This window comes from Pseudorca crassidens, chromosome 4, assembly GCF_039906515.1.
Source record: "Pseudorca crassidens isolate mPseCra1 chromosome 4, mPseCra1.hap1, whole genome shotgun sequence".
In the NCBI taxonomy this organism is placed as follows: domain Eukaryota; kingdom Metazoa; phylum Chordata; class Mammalia; order Artiodactyla; family Delphinidae; genus Pseudorca; species Pseudorca crassidens.
Window position 1 is genome coordinate 138,593,513 of NC_090299.1, and position 23,748 is coordinate 138,617,260.

A 23,748-nucleotide genomic window follows, 5' to 3' on the forward strand; every position below is an offset into this window, starting at 1 on the left:
TTCTAGTACTAATAATTAACATCTATTTTATACGCTTCTTCTGAGATTCTGGTGGGAGGGGGGCAGATGTGGGTTTGATTCACCAATCTGAACTGGAATTATGCTTTCTAATCATTTAATTGCTATTTATTTCATTAATATTGTTTATAATGGTAATTGAGAGAGATTGGTTCCACTATTCAAGAATAGTAATGGTCACCTAGAACAACTGATATACTGTTTTATGCAGTTAAACTATCAGTTTATGTTACTGGGATTTTATTCAATATATATATTAATTGGTTTAATAATCCATGCCTATTTTAAAGCTATATTTTTACAAATATGAATTAAAAGTAAGTGAAATAGACTAGAGTTACCATCAGATAAAAAAGTAAGATTTTATAAATTTCTTAAATGATTGCTCAATTTAGAATGTATTAGGTCAACACAAGAATTCCTATGAGATGCTACTGTTCGTGTTTCATACTTTATTCTTTTATTAGTTTCTAATGAAAGCAGGTGTTTTAACTTCTCTAAAGTGAACTCTTTAGTGAGTCATGCTTATTGTATGCCTGTGAAGGAAGATTATTGCTGATTTCTTTTGTCACAAATGACTTCTTTGGTATTAAAGTACTGATCCTGACCTCAAACATTAACTATGAAATGATTTGGGGGTAGTGTTTAATTTTTGTTATATATTTGTTACTCTATGAAAACTTTACATGAATATCTTCTGCACTTACCAGGTGATTAGAAGTTATCTAGTATCTGTTGGTAATGTTTGAATTTTAATTTCTTAAAATTAATTTCTACTTAATTAAGTCATTTTTGTTAGGCTTTCCCATTCCCTAAATCATGCAATTCTGCCCTTTCTCCCCTTTTTAAATGATGAGGAGCTAATTTTCATTGCCCTTAAGATTTTAGACTGTTGAGTGTACTGCCAAGAGCAAAGTTGTTCATATTGGTTGAGGATGTACTAAACTAGAGGCCCTTCTCTGGGAATCCTGGTTGACTCAGGAGTGGGATGGGGCACAGAGTGATACTCTTGAGATGTATCAAGGAAGAGTCTAGCATTTACCAGTGGAAACTCCTTGACTAAGGCTACCCTTGCTTTAGACTTAAGTAAAGTTAAACATTGTTTCATGATTTATTTAAATTGTCTCTCGTCTTCACTTTTTTTTTTTTTTTGCTGAGGATTTTTCCAATGTAACTTTGAAATACAAGGGGATGCATTTTGGCAACTCTTTGGGAAGACTAGAGTTACCTGTAAAGTCAGGGCCTGGTCCTGGACAGTATGATATAACCCAGTAAGTAAAAAAATAGTATATCTTTACTGTAGTTTTTGACTATAAATATTCTAATAATTTAGACTAGGTTATGCTGTTATGAAAGGAAAAATCAGTATGAAAAACTTCAAGAAATATGATATTTTAGAGTAACCTATATGAAAACCATTGCTTTTCTGTCTGCCAGATCCTGTGCTACCTGTTTTACATGTATTAATTCATTTATCTTCACAAGTCTCTGTGTAGTTACTATTGTTATGCCTATTTTATCAGTGAAAAATGAAAGGGTCAGAGAGAATAAATAATGTATTTAATATTATGTAGCTATTAAGTGGAAGAGCTTGACGTTGAGTGAGGCCTTTTCGGTTCTACAGCCCATGTATCTAAGTACTAAAATATACTGTCTTTAATTACAAGATAGAGAAGAGATCAGAGAAAATATAAAAGAAGGTGACCCAGGACTCTGCATCTTGTTCCTGGCTCTGGTGTCCATTCTTTTGACTACATGCTGGATTTAGAAGGCATTCTCAGTATAAGTCAGAGCCATAACATTAGGTTGAAGGTAATATTTATGAAGTCTAACTAGGAAATACGTTTCTTGTAAAATAATTCTTTCTGTCTTTATTTTCTCCTACTCTTACAGTAAGGTCTTAGACATGAGTCCATGGAAAGCAAAACTGAGTGACAGATATCATGTTGTTCTCAGAATCTATTGCTGCTTTTCATGATTTAATTTTTAACAGGTTCCAGTTTATCTGCCTGATCCTTTCTCTCTTCTAGGATGAGTTTTCTAGCAGGAAGTTCCATAGTGATTACCTATCCAATTAATTTGCTGGACAGATTCAGACACATCTGTATACCAGCAGTGGACGTGGCTTAGACTCTTACTTAAACTCCCCTACTACTATTCATTGAACAAACATTGTTTGAATTCTTGCTATGTCTTAGTACTAAACTTAGTAACTAAGAATAAAAAGAATAAAACATGACCCTTGTTTTTGGGAATTTATACCCTATTCTATTGTCCTTTTCATTTTTTCACTCTCCTAATTTGGGTGATATGCCATGTATTTTAATTTTTTTAGTAGTTACACTAGAAGTTTAACATGTATATACAGCTTAATGGGATCTAAATTTAATCTTTGTCATTCCAAATAAAGTCTGTCAAATGCTCTAACTCTACTCATCCCCTTGACATAATGCTTTTGTCAGTATTTTACTGTTATCTTTTTCTTCCAGTTTGCCTGGTTTGCTTTCCTATCTGTCTGCCTGCTTGCCTGTCAGTTTTATTGAGGTTTAATTAACATTAAGCAAAATTAACCCTTTTAGGGTATGTGGTTCTATGATGATTGTTTTCCATCCATTCCACTACACGTCTAACTGAGTACCTCAGGCATGACCAGCACTCTGTCTAATTCTATTGCTCTGATTTTGCTTGATAGTTTTTTCCTGACAGTCCTTTTTACTTCTCCAGCCCTGTCCCACTCCCATTCTCCTCCTATTTTTTTTTTTTAAATAAGTGTCTGTCTGACTTTATTTTTTATTTTTTTGGTCACACCGCACGGCTTGTGGGATCTTAGTTCCTCCACGAGGGATTGAACCCAGACCCACACCAGTGAAAGCATGGAGTCCTAACCACTGGACCCACCAGGGAATTCCCTCTTCTTTTTTTTAAATGTTTCTTTCTCTTTGATCGTTGTTATTTCCATTGTTTCTTCTTTCCTTCTGTTTGTATTTTCACTTTTGCTAGTAGGAATGTATGCATATAGATTGCATTCCTAACTGCATCAGATATTTCATCATTTCCGTAATTTGCTCTTTGTTTTTGGTGCCTTCACTATCTTTTATTTGGACTTGTCTTGGTTCCTTCTGGTAGTTGATATTTTCTACCTTTTTTTTTTTTCTACTTTTTGTTTATTGATTGAGTCATAATTATTGTGGATTTGATATGGTATAAAAATGGAAATACTTGGGTATTTCGAATGGAAAGATGAGCTCATAGGTTTCTTTTGGGGAAAACACAGACCTAAATGATATGTGACCCTTTTGATATCCCAAATATAAATTTTTTATCCATAAAACTATTTGAGGTTTTGAAAATAAGTTCATTTGTTGAATTTTGTGCAAAAAAATCAATGAAGTCAGCATTTGACAGTGAACTGAGATGTTATATGCATGTTTAAATCATAGTAATGTCTAAACAAACAAAAAAATGGCAATTATGTAACTTAAACATTTGTTTTTATGTTTTTCTATTACTTTTTTTTAAACTTCTTATGTTCAGTATAGTTCACTGGAAGTGTTTAATATGGCTTTTTTTTTTTAAATTCTTTTTAAGAATTAGAAAAAAGTAACCTATTTAAATATAATAGCTAACAGTTATTGTATACTTACTATGGGTTTTGTATGGCAGTAAATACTTCACATATATTATCCACTTTAATCATTACAACCTTGAGAATTGGTTAATACTATTTCCAGTCACAGATGAAGAATCAAATCTGAAGTTTAGAGAGGGTGAGTGATTTGTGTAAGGTCACATAGCTAGTAGGTAGCAATGTTAGGATTCATATCAGGCTGTCTGACTCCAGAGCTTGGGCTGTTATTCACTGCTTACTTGGTTTATTATTCTTACTTGTGTAAATTTCAATGAAAATAAGCTTCCCTTTCATTTTCAAAGATCTTTCTTTATGCCCTTTTCCTGATTGTTTTATGATATAAATAGCATTGACTGTTTTCCCCTTATTTTAGTTAATAGTTGAAATACCAAGTGATTTGAAATTTTAAAGACCTTTTATGGTGAATAAGCTACACAGGAAACTATTTTTGGTAGCTTTTTATTTAAATTCATGACATAAATCCCACATTTTGTTTTCTTTTTGGAATCATTATTAGAATAGGTATATTTTAATGCTCTGAATTGGAAAATGCAGATCTAACCAATATAAATGAATAGATCTGACAGAGTTTAGGATATATTGGCCTAACACACCCAGATATCTTATTGAATACTTTTTAAGCAGGAAATGGTATAAAAATATTCTCTTAACTTATATAGACATTTATATATTTGAAATTGAGAATAATTTTTATCTGAATTTTCTAAAGGAAAAAGGCACTACATTATGAAAATATTAACATCAAGAAAGATCAACAGCAAAATCATTGCTCAAATCTCCCACGACTTTATGAAGTAATAATATTGCAGGAGGAAAAAAAGGTAAGTTGAAAAGTAACTATTTCATCTACTTCCTAGATTTTAAGGTCATTGAATCTTATTATCACACAGAGTACTCTTCTACTGTTCCTCGTAGGTAGTTGTCACTCTGAATTTTGTGGAAGGAACTGAGGAACTGTGTTTAAAATTTCCTTCAAGTTGATCGCTGTCTCTGCTTGAACACCTCTTGTGATAAAGAACTCAATACCCCTGCGGTTTCTTGTTTCAGTAGTGGACTACTCTGTTTCTTACAATTTCCTTCTTAAACTGACCTAACTTTAGCTGCTTGTTGTCTATTTATTCTCCTTTTTCCTATGACTTCTTTTAAATCTCCCTTTAAATCTTTTCTAGTAAGGATAAATGTTCTAAATATCTTTGACTATTCTCAGTATTTAGTTTCAGGATAACTTATTTTCCTTTGACGTTATCTAGGGATCTTCATTAGTTTTTGAATCTTTCTCTCCTTAAAATATGATTTTGAGAACTAAGAATAATATTCTTGGTGAAGTCTGGTTAGTACATAGTAATATTTTTATCTTCATTGTTCTAGGTAGTGTATATTTATTAATATAAAAATCTAAATGCCATTAAATATTTTTTGTAGCTATGTTTCAGTTTAATTATTTGGAACTTGTAGGCACAAAAACCTGGGATTTTTTTTCCTCTAGTATATTTAAACTTAAAAACTTGAAGATTATAGGATAAACATTTCAAAATGGATCATTTAGAGTAAGGATAAATGACTCTCAGTTGAGAAATCAGTGAGTATTTCAATAAGAATTTTCTCTGTCTTCCCCTGAATGTTAATCAGAAAGGAAAAATATTGCTTATAGAACTATTAGAAAAAGATACAATAACAGAGTAATATAATGCAATTGTTTTCATAGAATAACAATTATAAATCTCAAACAAGATAAAAAGTGTTAATTTAAATCATGAGAGGTACTGGTTTATGGTTTTCTTGTAATGTGTTTTTCTGGTTTTAGTATTAAGGTAATGCTGGCCTCATAAAATGAGTTAGGAAGTATTCCCTCTGCTTATATCTTCTGAAAGAGATTGTAGAGATTGGTATAATTTTTTCCCTTAAATGTGTGGTAGAATTCACCAGTGAATCCATCTGGGTCTGGTGCTTTTTGTTTTGGAAGGTTATGAATTATTGACTTGATATCTTTAATAGGCATAGGCCTATTCAGATCATCTATTTCTTCTCATGAGAATTTGGGAGATTGATTCTTTTAAGGAATTGGTCCTTTTCATCTAGGTTATCAAATTTATGGGCATAGAATTGTTCATAGTATTCCTTTATTCTTTTAATGCATATGGGAACTGTAGTGATGTCCCCTCCTTCATTTCTTTTTTTTTTTTTTTTTTGTGGTACGCAGGCCTCTGACTGCTGTGGTCTCTCCTGTTGCAGAGCACAGGCTCCGGACGCACAGGCTCAGCGGCCATGGCTCACGGGCCCAGCCGCTCCACGGCATGTGGAATCTTCCCAGAACGGGGCACGAACCCGTGTCCCCTGCACCTGCAGGCGGACTCTCAACCACTGCACCACCAGGGAAGCCCCCGCTCCTTCATTTCTGATATCAGTAATTTGTATCCTCTCTCTTCTTTCTTAGTTTGCCTGGCTAGAGGTTTATAAATTTTTTTTGAACTTTATTTATTTTTTTATACAGCATGTTCTTATTAGTTATCCATTTTACACAAATTTGTGTATACATGTCAATCCCAATCTCCCAGTTAATCACCCACCCCCTGCCGCCGCTTTCCCCCATTGGTGTCCATATGTTTGTTGTCTACATCTGTGTCTCAATTTCTGCCCTGCAAACCAGTTCATCTGTACCATTTTTCTAGTTTCCACATATATGCGTTAATATACAATATTTGTTTTTCTCTTTCTGACTTACTTCACTCTGTATGACAGTCTCTAGATTCACCCACGTCTCTACAAATGAACCAGTTTTGCTCCTTTTTATGGCTGAGTAATATTCCATTGTAAATAGGTGCCACATCTTCTTTATCTATTCGTCTGTTGATGGGCATTTAGGTTGCATCCATGATCTGACTATTGTAAATAGTGCTGCAGTGAACATTGGGGTGCATGTGTCTTTTTGAATTACTGTTTTCTCTGGGTATATGCCCAGTAGTGGGATTGCTGGGTCATATGGTAATTCTATTTTTAGTTTCTTAACTAACTTCCATACTGTTCTCCATAGTGGCTGTATCAATTTACATTCCCACCAACAGTGCAAGAGGGTTACCTTTTCTCCACACTTTCTCCAGCACTTGTTGTTTGTAGACTTTCTGATGATGCCCATTTTAGGTGGTGTGAGGTTATACCTCATTGTAGTTTTGATTTGCATTTCTATAATAATTAATGATGTTGAGCAGCTTTTCATGTGCTTCTTGGCCATCTGTATGTTTTCTTTGGAGAAATATGTATTTAGGTCTTCTGCCCATTTTTGGACTGGGTTGTTTCTCTTTTTAACATTGAGCTGCATATATATTTTGGAGATTAATCCTTTGTCCATTGATTAGCTTGCAAATATTTTCTCCCATTCTAAGGGTTGTCTTTTCGTCTTGTTTGTAGTTTCTGTTGCTTTGCAAATGCTTTTGAGTTTCATTAGGTCCCATTTGTTTCTTTTTGTTTTTATTTCCATTACTCTAGGAGGTGGATCAAAAAAGATCTTGCTGTGATTTATGTCAAAGTGTGTTTTGCCTATGTTTTCCTCTAAGAGTTTTATAATGTCTGGTCTTACATTTAGGTCTCTAATCCATTTTGAGTTTATTTTTGTTTATGGTGTTACGGAGTGTTCTAATTTCATTCTTTTACATGTAGCTGTCCAGTTTTCCCAGCACCACTTATTGAAGAGACTGTCTTTTCTCCATTGTATATCCTTGCCTCCTTTGTCATAGATTAGCTGACCATAGGTGCGTGGGTTTATCTCCGAGCTTTCTATCCTGTTCCATTGATCTATATTTCTCTTTTTGTGCCAGTACCACATTGTCTTGATTACTGTAGCTTTGTAATATAGTTTGAAGTCAGGAAGTTTGATTCCTCCAGCTCCGTTTTTTCCCCTCAAGACTGCTTTGGCTATTCGGGGTCTTTTGTGTCTCCATACAAATTTTAAGATTTTTTGTTCTAGTTCTGTAAAAAATGCCATTGGTAATTTGATAGGGATTGCATTGCATCTGTAGATTGCTTTGGGTAGTATAGTCATTTTCACAATATTGATTCTTCCAATCCAAGAATATGGTATATCTCTCCATCCGTTGGTATCATCTTTAATTTCTTTCTTCAGTGTCTTATAGTTTTTTGCATACAGGTCTTTTGTCTCCTTTGGTAGGTTTATTCCTAGGTATTTTATTCTTTTTCTTGCAATGGCAAATGGGAGTGTTTCCTTAATTTCTTTTTCAGATTGTTCATCATTAGTGTATAGGAATGCAAGAGATTTCTGTGCATTAATTTGGTATCCTGCAACTTTACCAAATTCATTGATTAGCTCTATTAGTTTTCTGGTGGCATCTTTAGGATTCTCTATGTATGGTATCATGTCATCTGCAGACAGTGACAGTTTTACTTCTCCTTTTCCAATTTGTATTCCTTTAATTTCTTTTTCTTCTCTGATTGCTGTGGCTAGGACTTCCAAAACTATGTTGAATAATAGTGATGAGAGTGGACATCCTTGTCTTGTTCCAGATCTTAGAGGAAATGCTTTCAGTTTTTCACCATTTTGAATGATGTTTGCTGTGGGTTTGTCATATATGGCCTTTATTATGTTGAGGTAGGTTCCCTCTATGCATACTTTCTGGAGAGTTTTTATCATAAGTGGGTGTTGAGTTTTGTCCAAAGCTTGTTCTGCATCTATTGAGATGATCATATGGTTTTTGTTCTTCAGTTTGTTAATATGGTGTATCACGTTGATTGATTTGCGTATACTGTAGAATCCTTGCATCCCTGGAATAAATTGCACTTGATCATGGTGTATGACCCTTTTAATGTGTTGTTGGACTCTGTTTGCTAGTATTTTGTTGAGGATTTTTGCATCTAGATTCATCAGTGATATTGGTCTGTAATTTTCTTTTTTTGTAGTATCTTTGTCTGGTTTTGGTATAAGGGTAATGGTGGCCTCATAGAATGAGTTTGGGAGTGTTCCTTCCTCTGCAATTTTTGGAAGAGTTTGAGAAGGATGTTAGCTCTTCTCTAAATGTTTGATAGAATTCATCTGTGAGGCCATCTGGTCCTGGACTTTTGTTGGTTGGAAGATTTTTAATCACAGTTTCAATTTCATTACTTGTGATTGGTCTGTTCATATTTTCTATTTCTTCCTAGTTCAGTCTTGGAAGGTTATACCTATATAAGAATTTGTCCATTTCTTCCAGGTTGTCCATTTTATTGGCATAGAGTTGCTTGTAGTAGTCTCTTAGGATGCATTGTATTTCTGCGGTGTCTGTTGTAACTTCTCCTTTTTCATTCTAATTTTATTGATTTGAGTCCTCTCCCTCTTTTTCTTGATGAGTCTGGCTAATGGTTTATCAATTTTGTTTATCTTCTCAAAGAACCAGCTTTTAGTTTTATTGATCTTTGCTATTTTCTTTGTTTCTATTTCATTTATTTCTGCTCTGATCTTTATGATTTCTTTCCTTCTGCTAACTTTGGGTTTTGTTTGTTCTTCGTTCTCTAGTTCCTTTAGGTGTAAGGTTAGATTGTTTATTTGAGATTTTTCTTCTTTCTTGAAGTACGCTTGTATTGCTATAAGCTTCCCTCTTAGAACTGCTTTTGCTGTATCCCATAGGTTTTAGATTGTCATGTTTTCATTGTCATTTGTCTCTAGGTATTTTTTGATTTCCTCTTTGATTTCTTCAGTGATCTCTTGGTTATTTAGTAACGTATTGTTTAGCCTCCATGTGTTTGTGTTTTTTATGTTTTTTTCCCTGTAATTTCTAATCTCATAGTGTTGTGGTCAGAAAAGATACTTGATATGATTACAATTTTCTTAAATTTACTGAGGCTTGACTTGTGACCCAAGATGTGATCTATCCTGGAAAATATTCCATGCACACTTGAGAAGAAAGTGGAATTTGCTGGTTTTGGATAGAATGTTCTATAAATATCAATTAAATCTGTCTAGTCTATTGTTTCATTTAAAGCATGTGTTTACTTATTAATTTTCTGTTCAGATGATCTGTCCATTGTTGTAAGTGAGGTTTTAACGTCCCCCACTATTATTGAGTTACTGTCGATTTCCTCTTTTATAACTGTTAGCAGTTGCCTTATGTACTGAGGTGCTCATATGTTGTTTGCATATATATTTCTAATTGTTATATCTTCTTCTTGGATTGATCTCATGATCGTTATATAGTGTCGTTCCTTGTGTCTTGTAACATTCTTTATTTTAAAGTCTCTTTTGCTGATATGAGTATTGGTACTCCAGCTTTCTTTTGAGTTCCATTTGCATGAGATATCTTTTTCCATCCCCTCTCTTTCAGTCTGTATGTGTCCCTAGGTCTGAAGTGGGTCTCTTGTAGACAGTATATATATGGGTCTTGTTTTTGTATCCATTCAGCAAGCCTGTGTCTTTTGGTTGGAGCATTTAATCCATTCACGTTTAAGGTAATTATCAATAGGTATGTTCCTATTACCATTTTCTCAATTGTTTTGGGTTTGTTTTTGTACGTCTTTTCCTTTTCTTGTGTTTCCTGCCTAGAGAAGTTCCTTTAGCATTTGTTGTAAAGCTGGTTGGGTGGTGCTGAATTCTCTTAGCTTTTGCTTATCTGTGAAGGTTTTAATTTCTCCATCAAATCTGAATGAGATCCTTGCTGGTTAGAGTAACCTTGGTTGTAGGTTCTTCCCTTTCATCCCTTTAAATATGTCCTGCCACTGTCTTCTGGCTTGTAGAGTTTCTGCTGAGAAATCAGCTGTTAACCTGATGGGAGTTCCCTTGTATGTTATTTTTCATTTTTCCCTTGCTGTTTTTGATAATTTTTCTTTGTCTTTAATTTTTGTCAGTTTGATTACTATGTGTGTCAGCGTGTTTCTCCTTGGGTATATCCTATATTGGACTCTTTGCGCTTCCTGGACTTGGGTGGCTATTTCGTTTCCCATGTTAGGGAATTGTTTGACTATAATCTCTTCAAATATTTTCTTAGGTCCTTTCTCTCTCTCTCCTCCTTCTGGGGCCCATATAATGCAAACGTTGCTGCGTTTAATGTTGTCCCAGAGGTCTCTTAGGCTGTCTTCATTTCTTTTCATTCTTTTTTCTTTATTCTGTTCCTCAGCAGTGAATTTCACCATTCTGTCTTCCAGGTCACTTATCTGTTCTTCTGCCTTAGTTATTCTGCTATTGATTGCTTCTAGTGTATTTTTCATTTCAGTTATTGTATTGTTCATCTCTGTTTGTTTGTCCTTTAATTCTTCTAGGTCTTTGTTAAACATTTCTTGCATCTTCTCGATCTTTGCCTCCATTCTTTTTCCGAGGTCCTGGATCATCTTCACTATCGTTATTCTGAATTCTTTTTCTGGAAGGTTGCATATCTCCACTTCATTTAGTTGTTTTTCTTGGGTTTAACTTGTTCCTTCATCTGGTACATAGCCCTCTGCCTTTTCATCCTGTCTATCTTTCTGTGACTGTGGTTTTTGTTCCACAGGCTGCAGGATTGTAGTTCTTCTTGCTTCTGCTGTCTGCCCTCTGGTGGATGAGGCTATCTAAGAGGCTTGTGCAAGCTTCCTGATGGGAGCGACTGGTGGTGGGTAGAGCTGACTGTTTTTCTGGTGGGCAGAGCTCAGTAAAACTTTAATCCGTTTGACCACTGATGGGTGGGGCTGGGTACCCTCCCTGTTGGTTGTTTGGCCTGAGGCAACCCAACACTGGAGCCTACCTGGGCTCTTTGGTGAGGCTAATGGCAGACTCTGGGAGGGCTCACGCCAAGGAGTACTTCCCAGAACTTCTGCTGCCAGTGACCTTGTCCCTATGGTGAGCCACAGCCCTCCCACCCCCTCTGCCTCTGCCAGAGACCCTCCAACACTAGCAGGTAGGTCTGTTTCAGTCTCCCCCTGGGGTCACTGCTCTTTCCCCTGGGTCCCGATGAGTACACTGCTTTGTGTGTGCCCTCCAAGTGTGGAGTCTCTGTTTCCCCCAGTCCTGTCGAAGTCCTGCAGTCAAATCCCACTAGCCTTCAAAGTCTGATTCTCTAGGAATTCCTCCTCCTCTTGCCAGACCCCCAGGTTGGGAGGCCTGATGTGGGGCTCAGAACCTTCACTCCAGTGGGTGGACTTCTGTGGTATAAGTGTTCTCCAGTCTGTGAGTCACCCACCCAGCATTTATGGGATTTGATTTTACTGTGATTGCACCCCTCCTACCGTCTCATTGTGGTTTCTCCTTTGTCTTTGGATGTGGGGTGTGTTTTTTGGTGAGTTCCAGTGTCTTCCTATTGATGATTGTCCAGCAGCTAGTTGTGATTCTAGTGTTCTTGAAGAGGGAGCGAGAGCATGTCCTTCTACTCTGCCATCTTGGTTCAGGGCTGAATAACATTATTTCTTGTATATGGAATCTTTTTTATAAAATAATGTTTTTATCTCATGTTCCCAATTAAACCATTATTCTTAGAGGACAAGAATCTTTAATTCTACATTTTTTTCTTTTGTATTCCTATAGATAATAGAGTGAGGTACATAATGTTTAATAATCTTTTTTGAATGAATGATTACAGATCTGAAAAATGAGCCATTTTATTTTAAAATTTTAATTTAGAGAATGCTTAGGTTTTTCCTTTCATAATAGTGCCTTCGAAGGATAAGTTTTAAAGTAATAAAATAATTAGGCAACTAAGTGATCTAATGTCTTTGGATGTAAGCATTTTCTGATGGTACAACAAAATATATATAATAATATGAATATAATATGAATGATTGTGTTTTTTACTTATCATATCCTTGAAATCTATTTAATTCTGTTTTATACACAGTATTGTTTCAATATATCTTTTGAATGCATTTTGGCATTTTACTCTACTGATAACTTATGTTAAGAAACACAACTATTAACTTTTATTCAAAGTGAATATTTTCTACAGGAATATGTCTTGCCTTTGGCAATGAAAATTCTTGTTAGTATCCTCCTTAACATTAATGATGTCTTTAATATACAAAAACATTTAACTTATTTCTATTGAAGTTCTTTGATTTGGTAATAAAAAACTTAGGAAGTTGCTGTAGTAGCTTCTGATCAGTCAGAAAAACTGAGTAAAATGTCAGTAGGTGGCGCCAGTACTTTGTTTCTTTATTGACAGAAAATCTTTATTCATTCATTTCCCATATTCATTAAAACAAATGGTTAAAAATCATGTGGTATGAAAATTCGCCTTGTAGTTATCCTGAGCAAACCTAAATTAGAAGTTTTAGTTCTTTGATAGGTCTGCCACCTTGAAATAACTTGGAACTATAAATTTCAAAATGTTATTTAAATTCTGGTTGCAAACTAAGCTATAGAGCTGTCGTTTCTGTTCATTTGTCTATATAAATTTATGAAAATTGTTAGAATTTCAGAAGTTATATTTTAAAGTTGTAATATATAAACTTGGTTTTCCTCTAGATTAGAATATACCAAAAAATAATGTACTCTTCTTAAGTAGACATTAAGTAGATCTCTAGTAGAAAGTTGTAGTTTCAAAAACGTGCTACAGAGATTAATAATAAGGACATAAGAGGCAGAAATAATATATAGCCTTTCGTGATTTTTTTTTGAAGCCTGCCATTACGTTATTATTAATGATTTTCTCTTATGGGTGGATTGTTCCAGTATTTCTGATGCGAAAATTTCACCTTTTCCAATTTTTTTTTTTTTTTTTTGCGGTATGTGGGCCTCTCACTGTTGTGGCCTCTCCCGTTGTGGAGCACAGGCTCCGGACACGCAGGCTCAGCGGCCATGGCTCACGGGCCCAGCCGCTCTGCGGCATGTGGGATCTTCCCGGACCGGGGCACGAACCCGTGTCCCCTGCATCGGCAGGCAGACTCTCATCCACTGTGCCACCAGGGAAGCCCAACTTTTCCAATTTTTAAATTATGGGTTTCAAAAATAAAAAGATAGATGTCAAGAAAGATTGGAGGAAAAGATTGAATCATTAAAATATAAATGGACAAAACTGTGTGAAAAAGCTGTGAGGTTGGAGTTGGAAACATTTATTTAATGCTTAAACAGTGATTCAGTATCCTTTGGAAGAGCATCTGATATCTTCAAGTCTAATTGTATAATAGTTTGTACTATTATTAGTGAGTTTTATATATATTGAAGTCACACTCATTCATGGTAAAATTTTAAGAACTTTATAAAATAAACAAAGCATTCTTAGATTTATTCGTAGTTTAGTGGTAAGGAGTTCATGCTTTGGAACCACACTGCAATTTTTTTGCTCCATTACATACTGGTTGTGTGACCTTAGGCAAGTTACTTTGCCATTCTAAGCCTATGTAGTTTTCCTTCTAAATCTCTAAAATATGAATAATAATATATATAAAAATATAACAAAAATGTCATTGTGAGAATTCAATGAAATGTGATTATACACACACACAGAGACACTGCTTAACACAGTGTTTGACATTTGTTAACACTCAGTAAGTTATAGTTATTACTATTACTTTTTTTTAATTTTTATTTTTTTGCTGTGTTGGGTCTTCGTTGCTATTCATGGGCTTTCTCTAGTTGTGGCGAGCAGGGGCTACTCTTCGTTGCAGTGCACGGGCTTCTCATTTGCTGTGGCTTCTCTTGTTGTGGAGCATGGGCTCTAGGTGCGCGGGCTTCAGTAGTTGCAGCACGTGGGCCCTAGAGTGTGCAGGCTTCTGTAGTTGTGGTGTGCGGGCTCTAGGGCATGCAGGCTTTAGTAGTTGTGGCACACAGGCTTAGCTGCTCCGTGGCATGTGGGATCTTCCTGGACCAGGGATCGAACCTGTGTCCCCTGCATTGGCAGGTGGATTCTTAACCACTGTGCCACCAGGGAAGTCCCCTATTACTTATTTAATGAGTACTGATTGAACACCTACTCCGTGCTGTGGATAGAAAGATGAGGAATAGTACAAACTTTTCTGAATCAAGGAATTCATACATTGACGGAAGATACAAATATATAAAGAATTATACAGTGATATCCAAATTAGGTACAGTGAGACTTCAGAAGAGAAAGCCATTGATTCTGCTTGAGGGATGACAGAAGTCAGAAAAGAATCCCAAAATATGTTTGAGTTGTGTTTTGAGGGATGAGTAGGTATTTGTCAAATGGAGTAGAAATTACAGGCAAAGAGGATGTGCAAAGCCTTGAAGTTTTGAGAAAAGCAGTTTTTATTTTTATCTATAGGTGATGATGAGCTAGTAAATATTTTAAACAGATGATTCATGAACAGTTTTGTAATTTCAGAAAAATAGGACAGTAAGCTGTGAGTCAAATGGATGGGATATGGGGAAGGGGAGGGAGGGAGAAGTCATGAGGTGATGCATAGTGATTCACATAGTGAATGGCTGTATTAAGATAGTGAAATGAGGGGGTAATATATACCTGGATGTTAGCATTGATTTTATCTAGTGATTAATTTGATATGGGAGGATGAGTGGCAAGGAAGTTGAGGATGACTTATAGATTTCTCACTTAGAATACTGTGTGAATGGTGTTGTAGAGAGTTAGAGAAAATACAGAAAGCATACCACACTCTGTGTGTATATGTGTGCATGCGTGCACACGTGTATGCACGAGTGTGAGAATCACATTAGGTTACACATTTATTTGTTATATAGGTAGAAATGTTTTGAAGGTAGTCAGAAAGTTGAGAGAAATCTGGACTGGAGATTTAGGAATTAGTCATTGGGTTATAACCCACAAAGGGTGAGGATTGAACCAGGGAGATTGACAGCATTTAATGGGTAAATGGAGGAAGGGGGAATCTAAGAAAGGAACAAGGAGGATTAAAAATGGTAGGAACAGAATAGGGAAGAGTGACCTCACCGGAGCCAGAGGTTGATTGTATTTTAAGAAAGTAGTTGCCACCTGTGTTATATATTTTGGGTAGGTTAATAATGATAAGAACTGAAAATGGTCCCCTGAACTTTGCTGAATTTTGAGATCAGTGGTTACTTTAGCAAATCGCTTCTGGTGGACTGGACTGGTTGAAGATAGCAAGGTGGTGGTGGATTGAAGAACGGATGGATGGTAAAGAACAGGATCCTGTGAATATAGACTGTTTGCTCTTTCAGGGAGTGTGCCTAAAATGAAAGGCAGAGAGCTAAGCTTTTACTGATTTTTTTTTTTTCTTAAGGGAGAGACATTATAATTATCTGCATGTGTTATTTACCTTTTGCTAATTTAGGATTATTGCCAAGATAAAAGCTAGGTTAACGATTTTAAATAACCTGATGATAATTAGGTTATTAATATTTTAATTCAAGAAGCATTTATTGAAGTGAGTATTGTGTGCTTAGCATTACACTAGTTGCCTTAGGACTTCAGAAGTTGGGGAAAAAAAAGCCTGGGTTTTATTTGCTTCCTAATTGGAGACACCAATCACGTAGAGGAAACAATTAGAGAAAATACATGGTATTCCCTCTAACATTTGCTGAATGAATGAATGAATGATATAAATCTGTGAAGGTTAAAAATAGAGTATATGTGAAATACAGGGATATACTGAGTGATATGGGTCTTAATATTTCTTATCATGACATGCAAAGCTGTTATAATTCGACCCTTAACTACTTCTCCAACTGCACACATCACAGTTTTTCTATATGCATCTTGGACTTTAGTTGTATCAAACTACCTTTAGATTCTTGAATTTACCATTCTTCACCCTCATCCCCTACCCCTCTTCCTCTGCATAAACTCTTCTTTCTCCTGGGTTGCTCCCTTTCTCTTCATATGGCTGACTCCCATTCCTTCTGTGAGATTCAACTCTTAGTTATTTATGTATACCTCAATCATGGCATTTATCATACTATAATTGTCTGCCAAACCATGCCATTCTTGAGGGATTATGTGTTACTGAATTTAAATCCCTAACACATGGTAGATTAAAAGAATTATTGAATGAAGGAATAAAATTATATTAAGCTAGCTTTTAAAGGAGCTGTTAGAGAACAGATTGATGGAGAGTAGTGAATGAGGACATTTTGAGTAGAAGACATAATGTGTGTGTAGCTGGCAGACTAATGTGACTACTCTAAGTGAGGTTGTTTTAGTGAGTACTGAGAGAAAGCTGAAGATGGAAATAATGGAGGACTTTTAATGCAAGCTGGAAATATCCAGATTCCACATAAACTGTAATAGTCATTCTTAAACATGATGATGTGGAAAAGTTTTTCAGGTTGTTTATTCTAATAGTTGTTTATTTTACAGAACTCCCTTGTTCAAATCTAATCCATTCCTGAAAACATGTTGGATAGCAAATATTTGGGTAGCAGGAAGCTGTGTTCTGTTATTTCAAGTGACAAAAAATAATACAACCAGCCCATGCAAAAATCCTACATCAATTTTCCAAAACACTCTTAAACAGCTGTATAACAATCACACAAGGATTTCAGCAGGGTATTTAAAACATCAGTTACCTAATTAAGAAAACAACAACATTTATTGAGCTCATTAGTATGTTCTTATGTAATAGACAATAATACTGTTCTATGTCAGATATTACTTTTTAATTTGAAAAAAACATATTCTGTAATGTAAATAAACAGTGAAATAGCTGTTATAGATACTAAAAGTCTCTAAATTGTCTGGTTTGATTTTATGCTCAGCCACCTGGCAGAAGCAAAATCTGGGACCAATGAAGTGCTAAGCCTGGGGAGCAGGGGAGGGCTGGAGGGGAGTGGGAAGATGATGAGTGCAGTAATACACAGTACTCTAAAAAAAAAAAGAGTAGTGATCTCATCAGGATAACAGCTGAGACAAGACTGCAGACCACTCTGTACGTTCTGCCCAGATTTGTGCAGGGCACGTTTTTTGCCGGCATGCATCTTCAGATTCATTATAACAAGTTTCTATTTAAGTATTGAATTTTGGGTAAGATGCTTGGCAAGTCGTTGTTTAAATATTTGCATTCAGGTAGTGAGAGTTTGGATAGTGGTATAGACCTATATTTAATTAGGTTCTTTAAAAAATGAAGTGAGAGGCCTCCCTGGTGGCGCAGTGGTTGAGAGTCCGCCTGCCGATGCAGGGGACGCGGGTTCGTGCCCGTGTCCGGGAGGATCCCGCATGCCGCGGAGTGGCTGGGCCCGTGGGCCATGGCCGCTGAGCCTGCGCGTCCAGAGCCTGTGCTCCGCAACGGGAGAGACCACAACAGTGAGAGGCCCGCATACCGCAAAAAAATAATAATAATAATAAAAAATAAGATAAAATACAATACAATAAAAAATGAAGTGAAATACATTATTTTTGTTGTGAACTTAGAGGTTTTTTTATTTGCTAAATCTTGTTATTCTCTTTTTTTTTTTTTTTTTCGGTATGTGGGCCTCTTACTGTTGTGGCCTCACCCGTTGCGGAGCGCAGGCTCAGCACCCGTGGCTCACGGGCCTAGCCGCTCCGCGGCACGTAGGATCTTCCGGACCGGGTCACGAACCCGTGTCCCCTGCATCGGCAGGCGGACTCTCAACCACTGCGCCACCAGGGAAGCCCTGGCAGGTTGTTTTAAATCTCTATACAGAAAATGAAATTTATAGCAATATAGTTTGTAAACTATAGATACTCCTTCAAACTTAATTTAAACAATTACTTTAAATAATATTTCTTACAGTTTTATTTATACATAAAATGTGTATTTTTAAAAGTTGTATGTTTTCACTTTTTGATTGTATATATTCACCTTTTATATGTACCAATTTTTCTAAGAACCAATTTATGGCTGCATTAGATTTTCTTTAAGATTTTAGGTACAATGTAATACAGATTTATTCTGAAAAACAGCTACATAAATTATGTTTCTTGAGTCTTACCCATAGTATCTTTCGGAAAGTAAAATGACCATCTGTATACATTTTTTATGGGCATATAAATATTTCATGAATTTGTCTCTATAAGTGAACATTCTTTTTGGAATCTAGAGTGAAATCATAATTTTATTTCAAAGCAGGTATTGAAAATATATCTTAAAATAACATTTTAGACAGATTGATATCAATGATAACATATATAAATGTACCTAAAGAATTTTATGATAAAAGAAAATATCACCTTTTGTGTTTCATATATATAGTGTTGCTGTATCACCATATAGAGCTGCTATCTGTGAGTCAGTCAGTAGAGAAATTTAGGAGGAATTAATTTCTCAAAAGTGCTAGCAGCAAGGTTATTTTAAAAGACTGAGTCTAATAAATAATTGTAATTTTCCTAAGAATTGATAAAGACAAGTAGTAAAGAATGAGTTTGTAAGAGAAAGTGAGAGCAGTGTCCTGGTAAGACTGATGAGTACGTGAAATACTCATCTCTGCTTTTCAAAATAAACATTTTAGGTCATCAATCAGTTAAGAGTGGCAGGTAGTGACCATTAGGTGGATTCATTAACACCCTGCAGCCTGCTTGTACAGGGTGACCCACATCTGTCTTCATTAGAAGTTTTCTGGTTGCCAGTAGTGAACAGATGGGTCATTATTGCCGACACTGCCCTCTGGGCCTACCTGGAGGACATGCAAAGTCATCCTATATAGGACACATCTATATTTACCTACTAGGGTGTGAGCAAAATATTTTGAGTAATGATGATATATTAAGATACTTTTAACCAAAAGCCTGCCCATGTGGATTCATATTTGTGAACAGTTTATGCAAAAATATTATTTTGGAGGAGAGGGAAATTCCTTAAATGTATATTTAAAATATAACTATTCTGAACCTCTGTGAAAGCTAGGATACAATTGAATTGTAACTTAGACATAAGTTGATAAATTTTTATTCAGATTATTTGAATTTAATAGTATACTGAAAGACTTTAGTAGAAACATAGTATGTAATAGACGTGGTTATTACTGATGATGCTTTTACATCATAAATACAACGTATTTCAAGATTTCCTTCCATTTATATAGTAGAGTTCAAATAAGATTATACCTTATAACATATGATACTAAATTCCAAATTTAAGATAGTAAAATCTTAGAGACATATATTTGATCCATCTAACTGGTTTAAATAAAAGGAAAATCATGTCTATAGTCTTGAAGTATGCAAATTTAGTATTGAATTATATCTGAGACTGTCTATTTTTTTCAGTGGCAGCAAAAACTTTTGTAAGGGTAGATTAATTACATTAGTTGTAATATCCTGGGTGTAAATGATGGGAAGATATTGACTGTGCACATTTATCTTTGCACTTCTTCTTTTTTTAATTTACTGAGATGCCTTTGTTCATTAATGTTCACGGTCACCACAAATGCAGGCTGTGAGTATAAACTTAAAACACTGAATTAGGAAAACTATTTTATGAAATGGTTACTTTTCCCATAACACTGTAAAGTAATATTTTAAATTTAGTGCTCTGAATTTAGGAATCTGGAGGCTGGGGTCCTGGGGAATTGGAAGACTTAGCAATTCTAGGAATTATTTTTTTCCTTAAATCTGATAGGCTGGCTAGTGATGAATTTGGTTACTTTCATGTAAGTTTTTAAGAGAAAAATATTATGAGGGCTCCTAAATGATGATAATTATGATGATAATAATAGTAGTAATTGTGGGCTAGCTTTCCCTTTATAATATTCTTAGAAGATATTCTTTGCCTAATAAGCCAAATAAGGGTATACTACAAACACAATGCCCCACTTTTTGTTAAAAAGTAAATGTTTTCTTCATGTTTGATGGTTTGTTCATTTTTGCAGTGATCAACTTGCTTTACAATTAGAGAGAGGAAAAACATAGATTTCTCAGGATCACATTTGAGATGACATTCAAGCTCTGTGTCTGAGATAAAATTTATTTCAGGAAAACTACCCTTATATTAAGTTTTAAGTTTTCAAAGGAGCAAAGAGAATAAAAGAATTAAGACTATGTTGTGGCAACTTACACAATGTCTTTTTTCTGCCATTGTGGTTCTCACTAAAATAGTTAAAAGTTACAGAAGGTCATTAGAATAAGATGACAAAGTTTAGTCCTGTGTATTAGTTTCCTAGGGCTGCTGTAACAAAATACTATAGGCTTGGTGGCTTAAACAGCAGAAACTTGTTTTCTCACAATTCTGGAGGCTGAAGTCCAAGATTAAGGTGTTGGCCTGTTTAGTTTCTTCTGAGAACTCTATTCCTGGCTTACAGTTGTTTACCTTCTTGCTCTTTCTTTATATGGTCTTTCTTTATGCACCTGCATCCCTGGTATCTCTTCTTCTTATAAGGACACGAGTCCTATTGGATCAGGGCCCCACCCTTACCCTTAATGACCTCATTTAACCTTAGTTGCCTCTTTAAAGGCCCTATGTAAATATAGTCACACCAGGGGAGGGGGTTAGGGCTTCACCATATGAATTTGGGGGGTGCACAATTCAGTCCATATCATCCTGGGAGAGTGGGAATATTTAATATGAGTGAATTTTGCTTTGTGTTTTATTTTTATTATATTTTATTGGTACATTTAGACATTTAGGATTTATCAATACAACTTGTAAAATTAATTTTTTACTACACTTGACCCTTCAACAACCCAGGGGTTGCGGTGCTGACCCTCCCTACAGTTGAAAATCTGTGTATAACTTCTGCTTGGGTCTCTGTATACATAGTTCCTCTGTATCCACAGTTGGCATTTGTGGATTCAGCCAACCTCGGATCATGTAATACTGTAGTATTTACTATTGAAAAAAGTCTGTGTATAAGTGGACCCTTGCAGTTCAAACCTGTGGTGTTCAAGGGTCAACTGTATTTTCACTTATGTGATATTTTAAAAAGTAGTTCTATAGATGTAGCAACACGTTTTGTTTGATCATTTTCTCTCTTAATTTATCATTTAGGTTGTAGGTCACTGCTTCTCAAACTTTTTGGCCTCAGGACCTCTTTACACTCTTAAAATGATTGAAGACCCTAAAGAACTTTTATTTATGTGGGCTGTATCTACTGACACTTGTATTAGAAATTGAAACTGAGAAACATTTAAAATACAAGAATATATGTGCTTATGAGAAAGCAAGAGCCAAGTAGACAAATAGGCAAATAAAATCTTAGTATTTTCTAGAGACTGAACGTGTCTCCCCAAAATTCGTACTTTGAAACCTAATCCCCAATGTGATGGCATTTGGCCGGAGGCAACTGCATCTTACCTTGGAGACATAGACACTGGCAGCAGCCATTTTGGGGAGCTCATTGTACTGCGTCAACATTGGTGCTGGCAGTCACCATTGTATAATCCTCCCTCTAGCTTATTAGCCTCAGGACCCAGCCCCACTGCCGCCTAACAGCCTATAGGCACCGTGCTGGGATGCTTCAGGCCAGGCACCTAACTGGACAGGGACACAGCCCCACCAACCAGCAGACAGGCTGCCTTGAGACGCATTAAGCCTACAGCCACCCCTGGACATAGCCCTGCCCACGAGATGGCCCAGGACCGGGCCCCACTCATCAGTGACCTGCTCTAGCCTTGGGACTAGCCTTACCATCAGTGGGTGGGCACTGGCTCCAGGACAACCACAGTCCCACAGTTTGCTGTGGCAAGGCCCAGCCCACGCCCCAGTAGGCCAATACCAGTCCTGGGAATAGCTGGTCCCTGGCCCTGCCCACCAGAAGGCCAACACAACCTTTAAGACATCCCCAGACCCTGTAGCCAGCTGTGGCAGGAATCAGCCCCACCCACCAGCAGTTCTGACACCAGCTCTGAGACCCCTGGACCCTGCAGCCAGATCCCATGGCCCAGCTCTGCCTGCCATTGGGCTGGAACCAGCCCCAGGACTGAGTTTCTCCCACCAGTGGGTGGACACCAGTCTTGGGATCTCCTGGACCCTGCCCACCAGTGAGCCAGCACTAGCCCCGGGGCCACCTGGGGTTCCACAGCCAGCTGCCTCATGACCTGGCCCTGCCAACCAGTGGCTGGCAGCCTCTGCACAAGGCATGGCCTGACAACCCAACTGTACTGGGGGTCAGCCATACATACCAGATCACCCACAGTAGTCAGTCTGCTACAACAGAAGGATCCAAACAGTCCACATAAGGTCCCATACAGAATTAACCCGAGGAAGACCAAACCAAGACACACTGTAATTAAAATGGCAAAAATTAAAGATAAATTGTCCATTTTATTGGCATATAGTTGCTCTTAGTAACCTCTTATGATCCTTTGTATTTCTGTGATGTCAATTGTAACTTCTCCTTTTTCATTTCTGATTTTATTGATTTGGGTTCTCTCTCTTTTTTTCTTGATATGAGTCTGGCCAAAGTTTTGTCAATTTTAACTTTTCAAAGAGCTGGCTCTTAGTTTCATTGATCTTTTCTCTTGTATTTTTAAGTCTCTGTTTCTGCTCTGATCTTTATGATTTTTTTTTCTTTCGACTAACTTTGGGTTTTGTTTTCTGTTCTTTTTCTACTTACTTTAGGTGTAAGTTTAAGTTATTTATTTGTGATTTTTCTTGTTTCCTAGGTAAGCTTGTGTCACTATAAACTTCCTTCTTAGAGCTGCTTTTGCTGCATCCCATGGATTTTGGATTATTGGTTTTTTGTTTTCATTTGTCTCCAGGTATTTTTTATTTCCCTTTGATTTCTTCAATGATCCAGTGATTGTTTAGTAGCATATTGTTTAGCCTCCATGTGTTTGTGTTTTTTGCAGTTTTTTTCTTGTAGTTGATTTCTAGTCTTACAGGGTTGTGGTTGGAAAAGATGCTTGATATGATTTCAGTTTTCTTAAATTTACAGAGACTTGTTTTACTAGCCTAGCGTGTGATCTATCCTGGAAAATGTTACATGTGCACTTGAAAAAATGTGTATTCTGCAGCTTTCGAATGGAACGCTCTATAAATGTCAATTAAATCCATTTGGTCTAATGTGCCATTTAAGGCCAATGTTTCCTTATTGATTTTCTGTCTGAATGATCTGTCTGTTGATGTAAGTGGGTTGTTAAAGTCCCCTGCTATTATTGTGTTACTGTCAATTTCTCCCTTTATGTCTGTTAATATTTGCTTTGTGTATTCAGGTACTCCTATATTTGGTGCATATATATTTACAATTGTTATATTTTCTTCTTGGATTGATCCCTTGATCATTATGTAGTGTTCTTCTTTGTCTCTTGTAACAGTCTTTGTTTTAAAGTCTATTTTGTGTAATAAAAGTATTG

General features: G+C 36.2%; 1 protein-coding gene across 1 annotated transcript in view; it reads left to right on the forward strand.

The window, feature by feature from the left end:
• The window catches only part of STPG2 (sperm tail PG-rich repeat containing 2), a 479,723-nt gene that overhangs the window by 25,488 nt on the left and 430,487 nt on the right, over positions 1 to 23,748 (forward strand). Inside the window, exons 4-5 of the mRNA XM_067736917.1 lie at positions 1,177 to 1,289; positions 4,377 to 4,488. Coding sequence (XP_067593018.1) covers positions 1,177 to 1,289; positions 4,377 to 4,488 — 225 coding nt within the window. The remainder of the gene's footprint in view (positions 1 to 1,176; positions 1,290 to 4,376; positions 4,489 to 23,748) is intronic.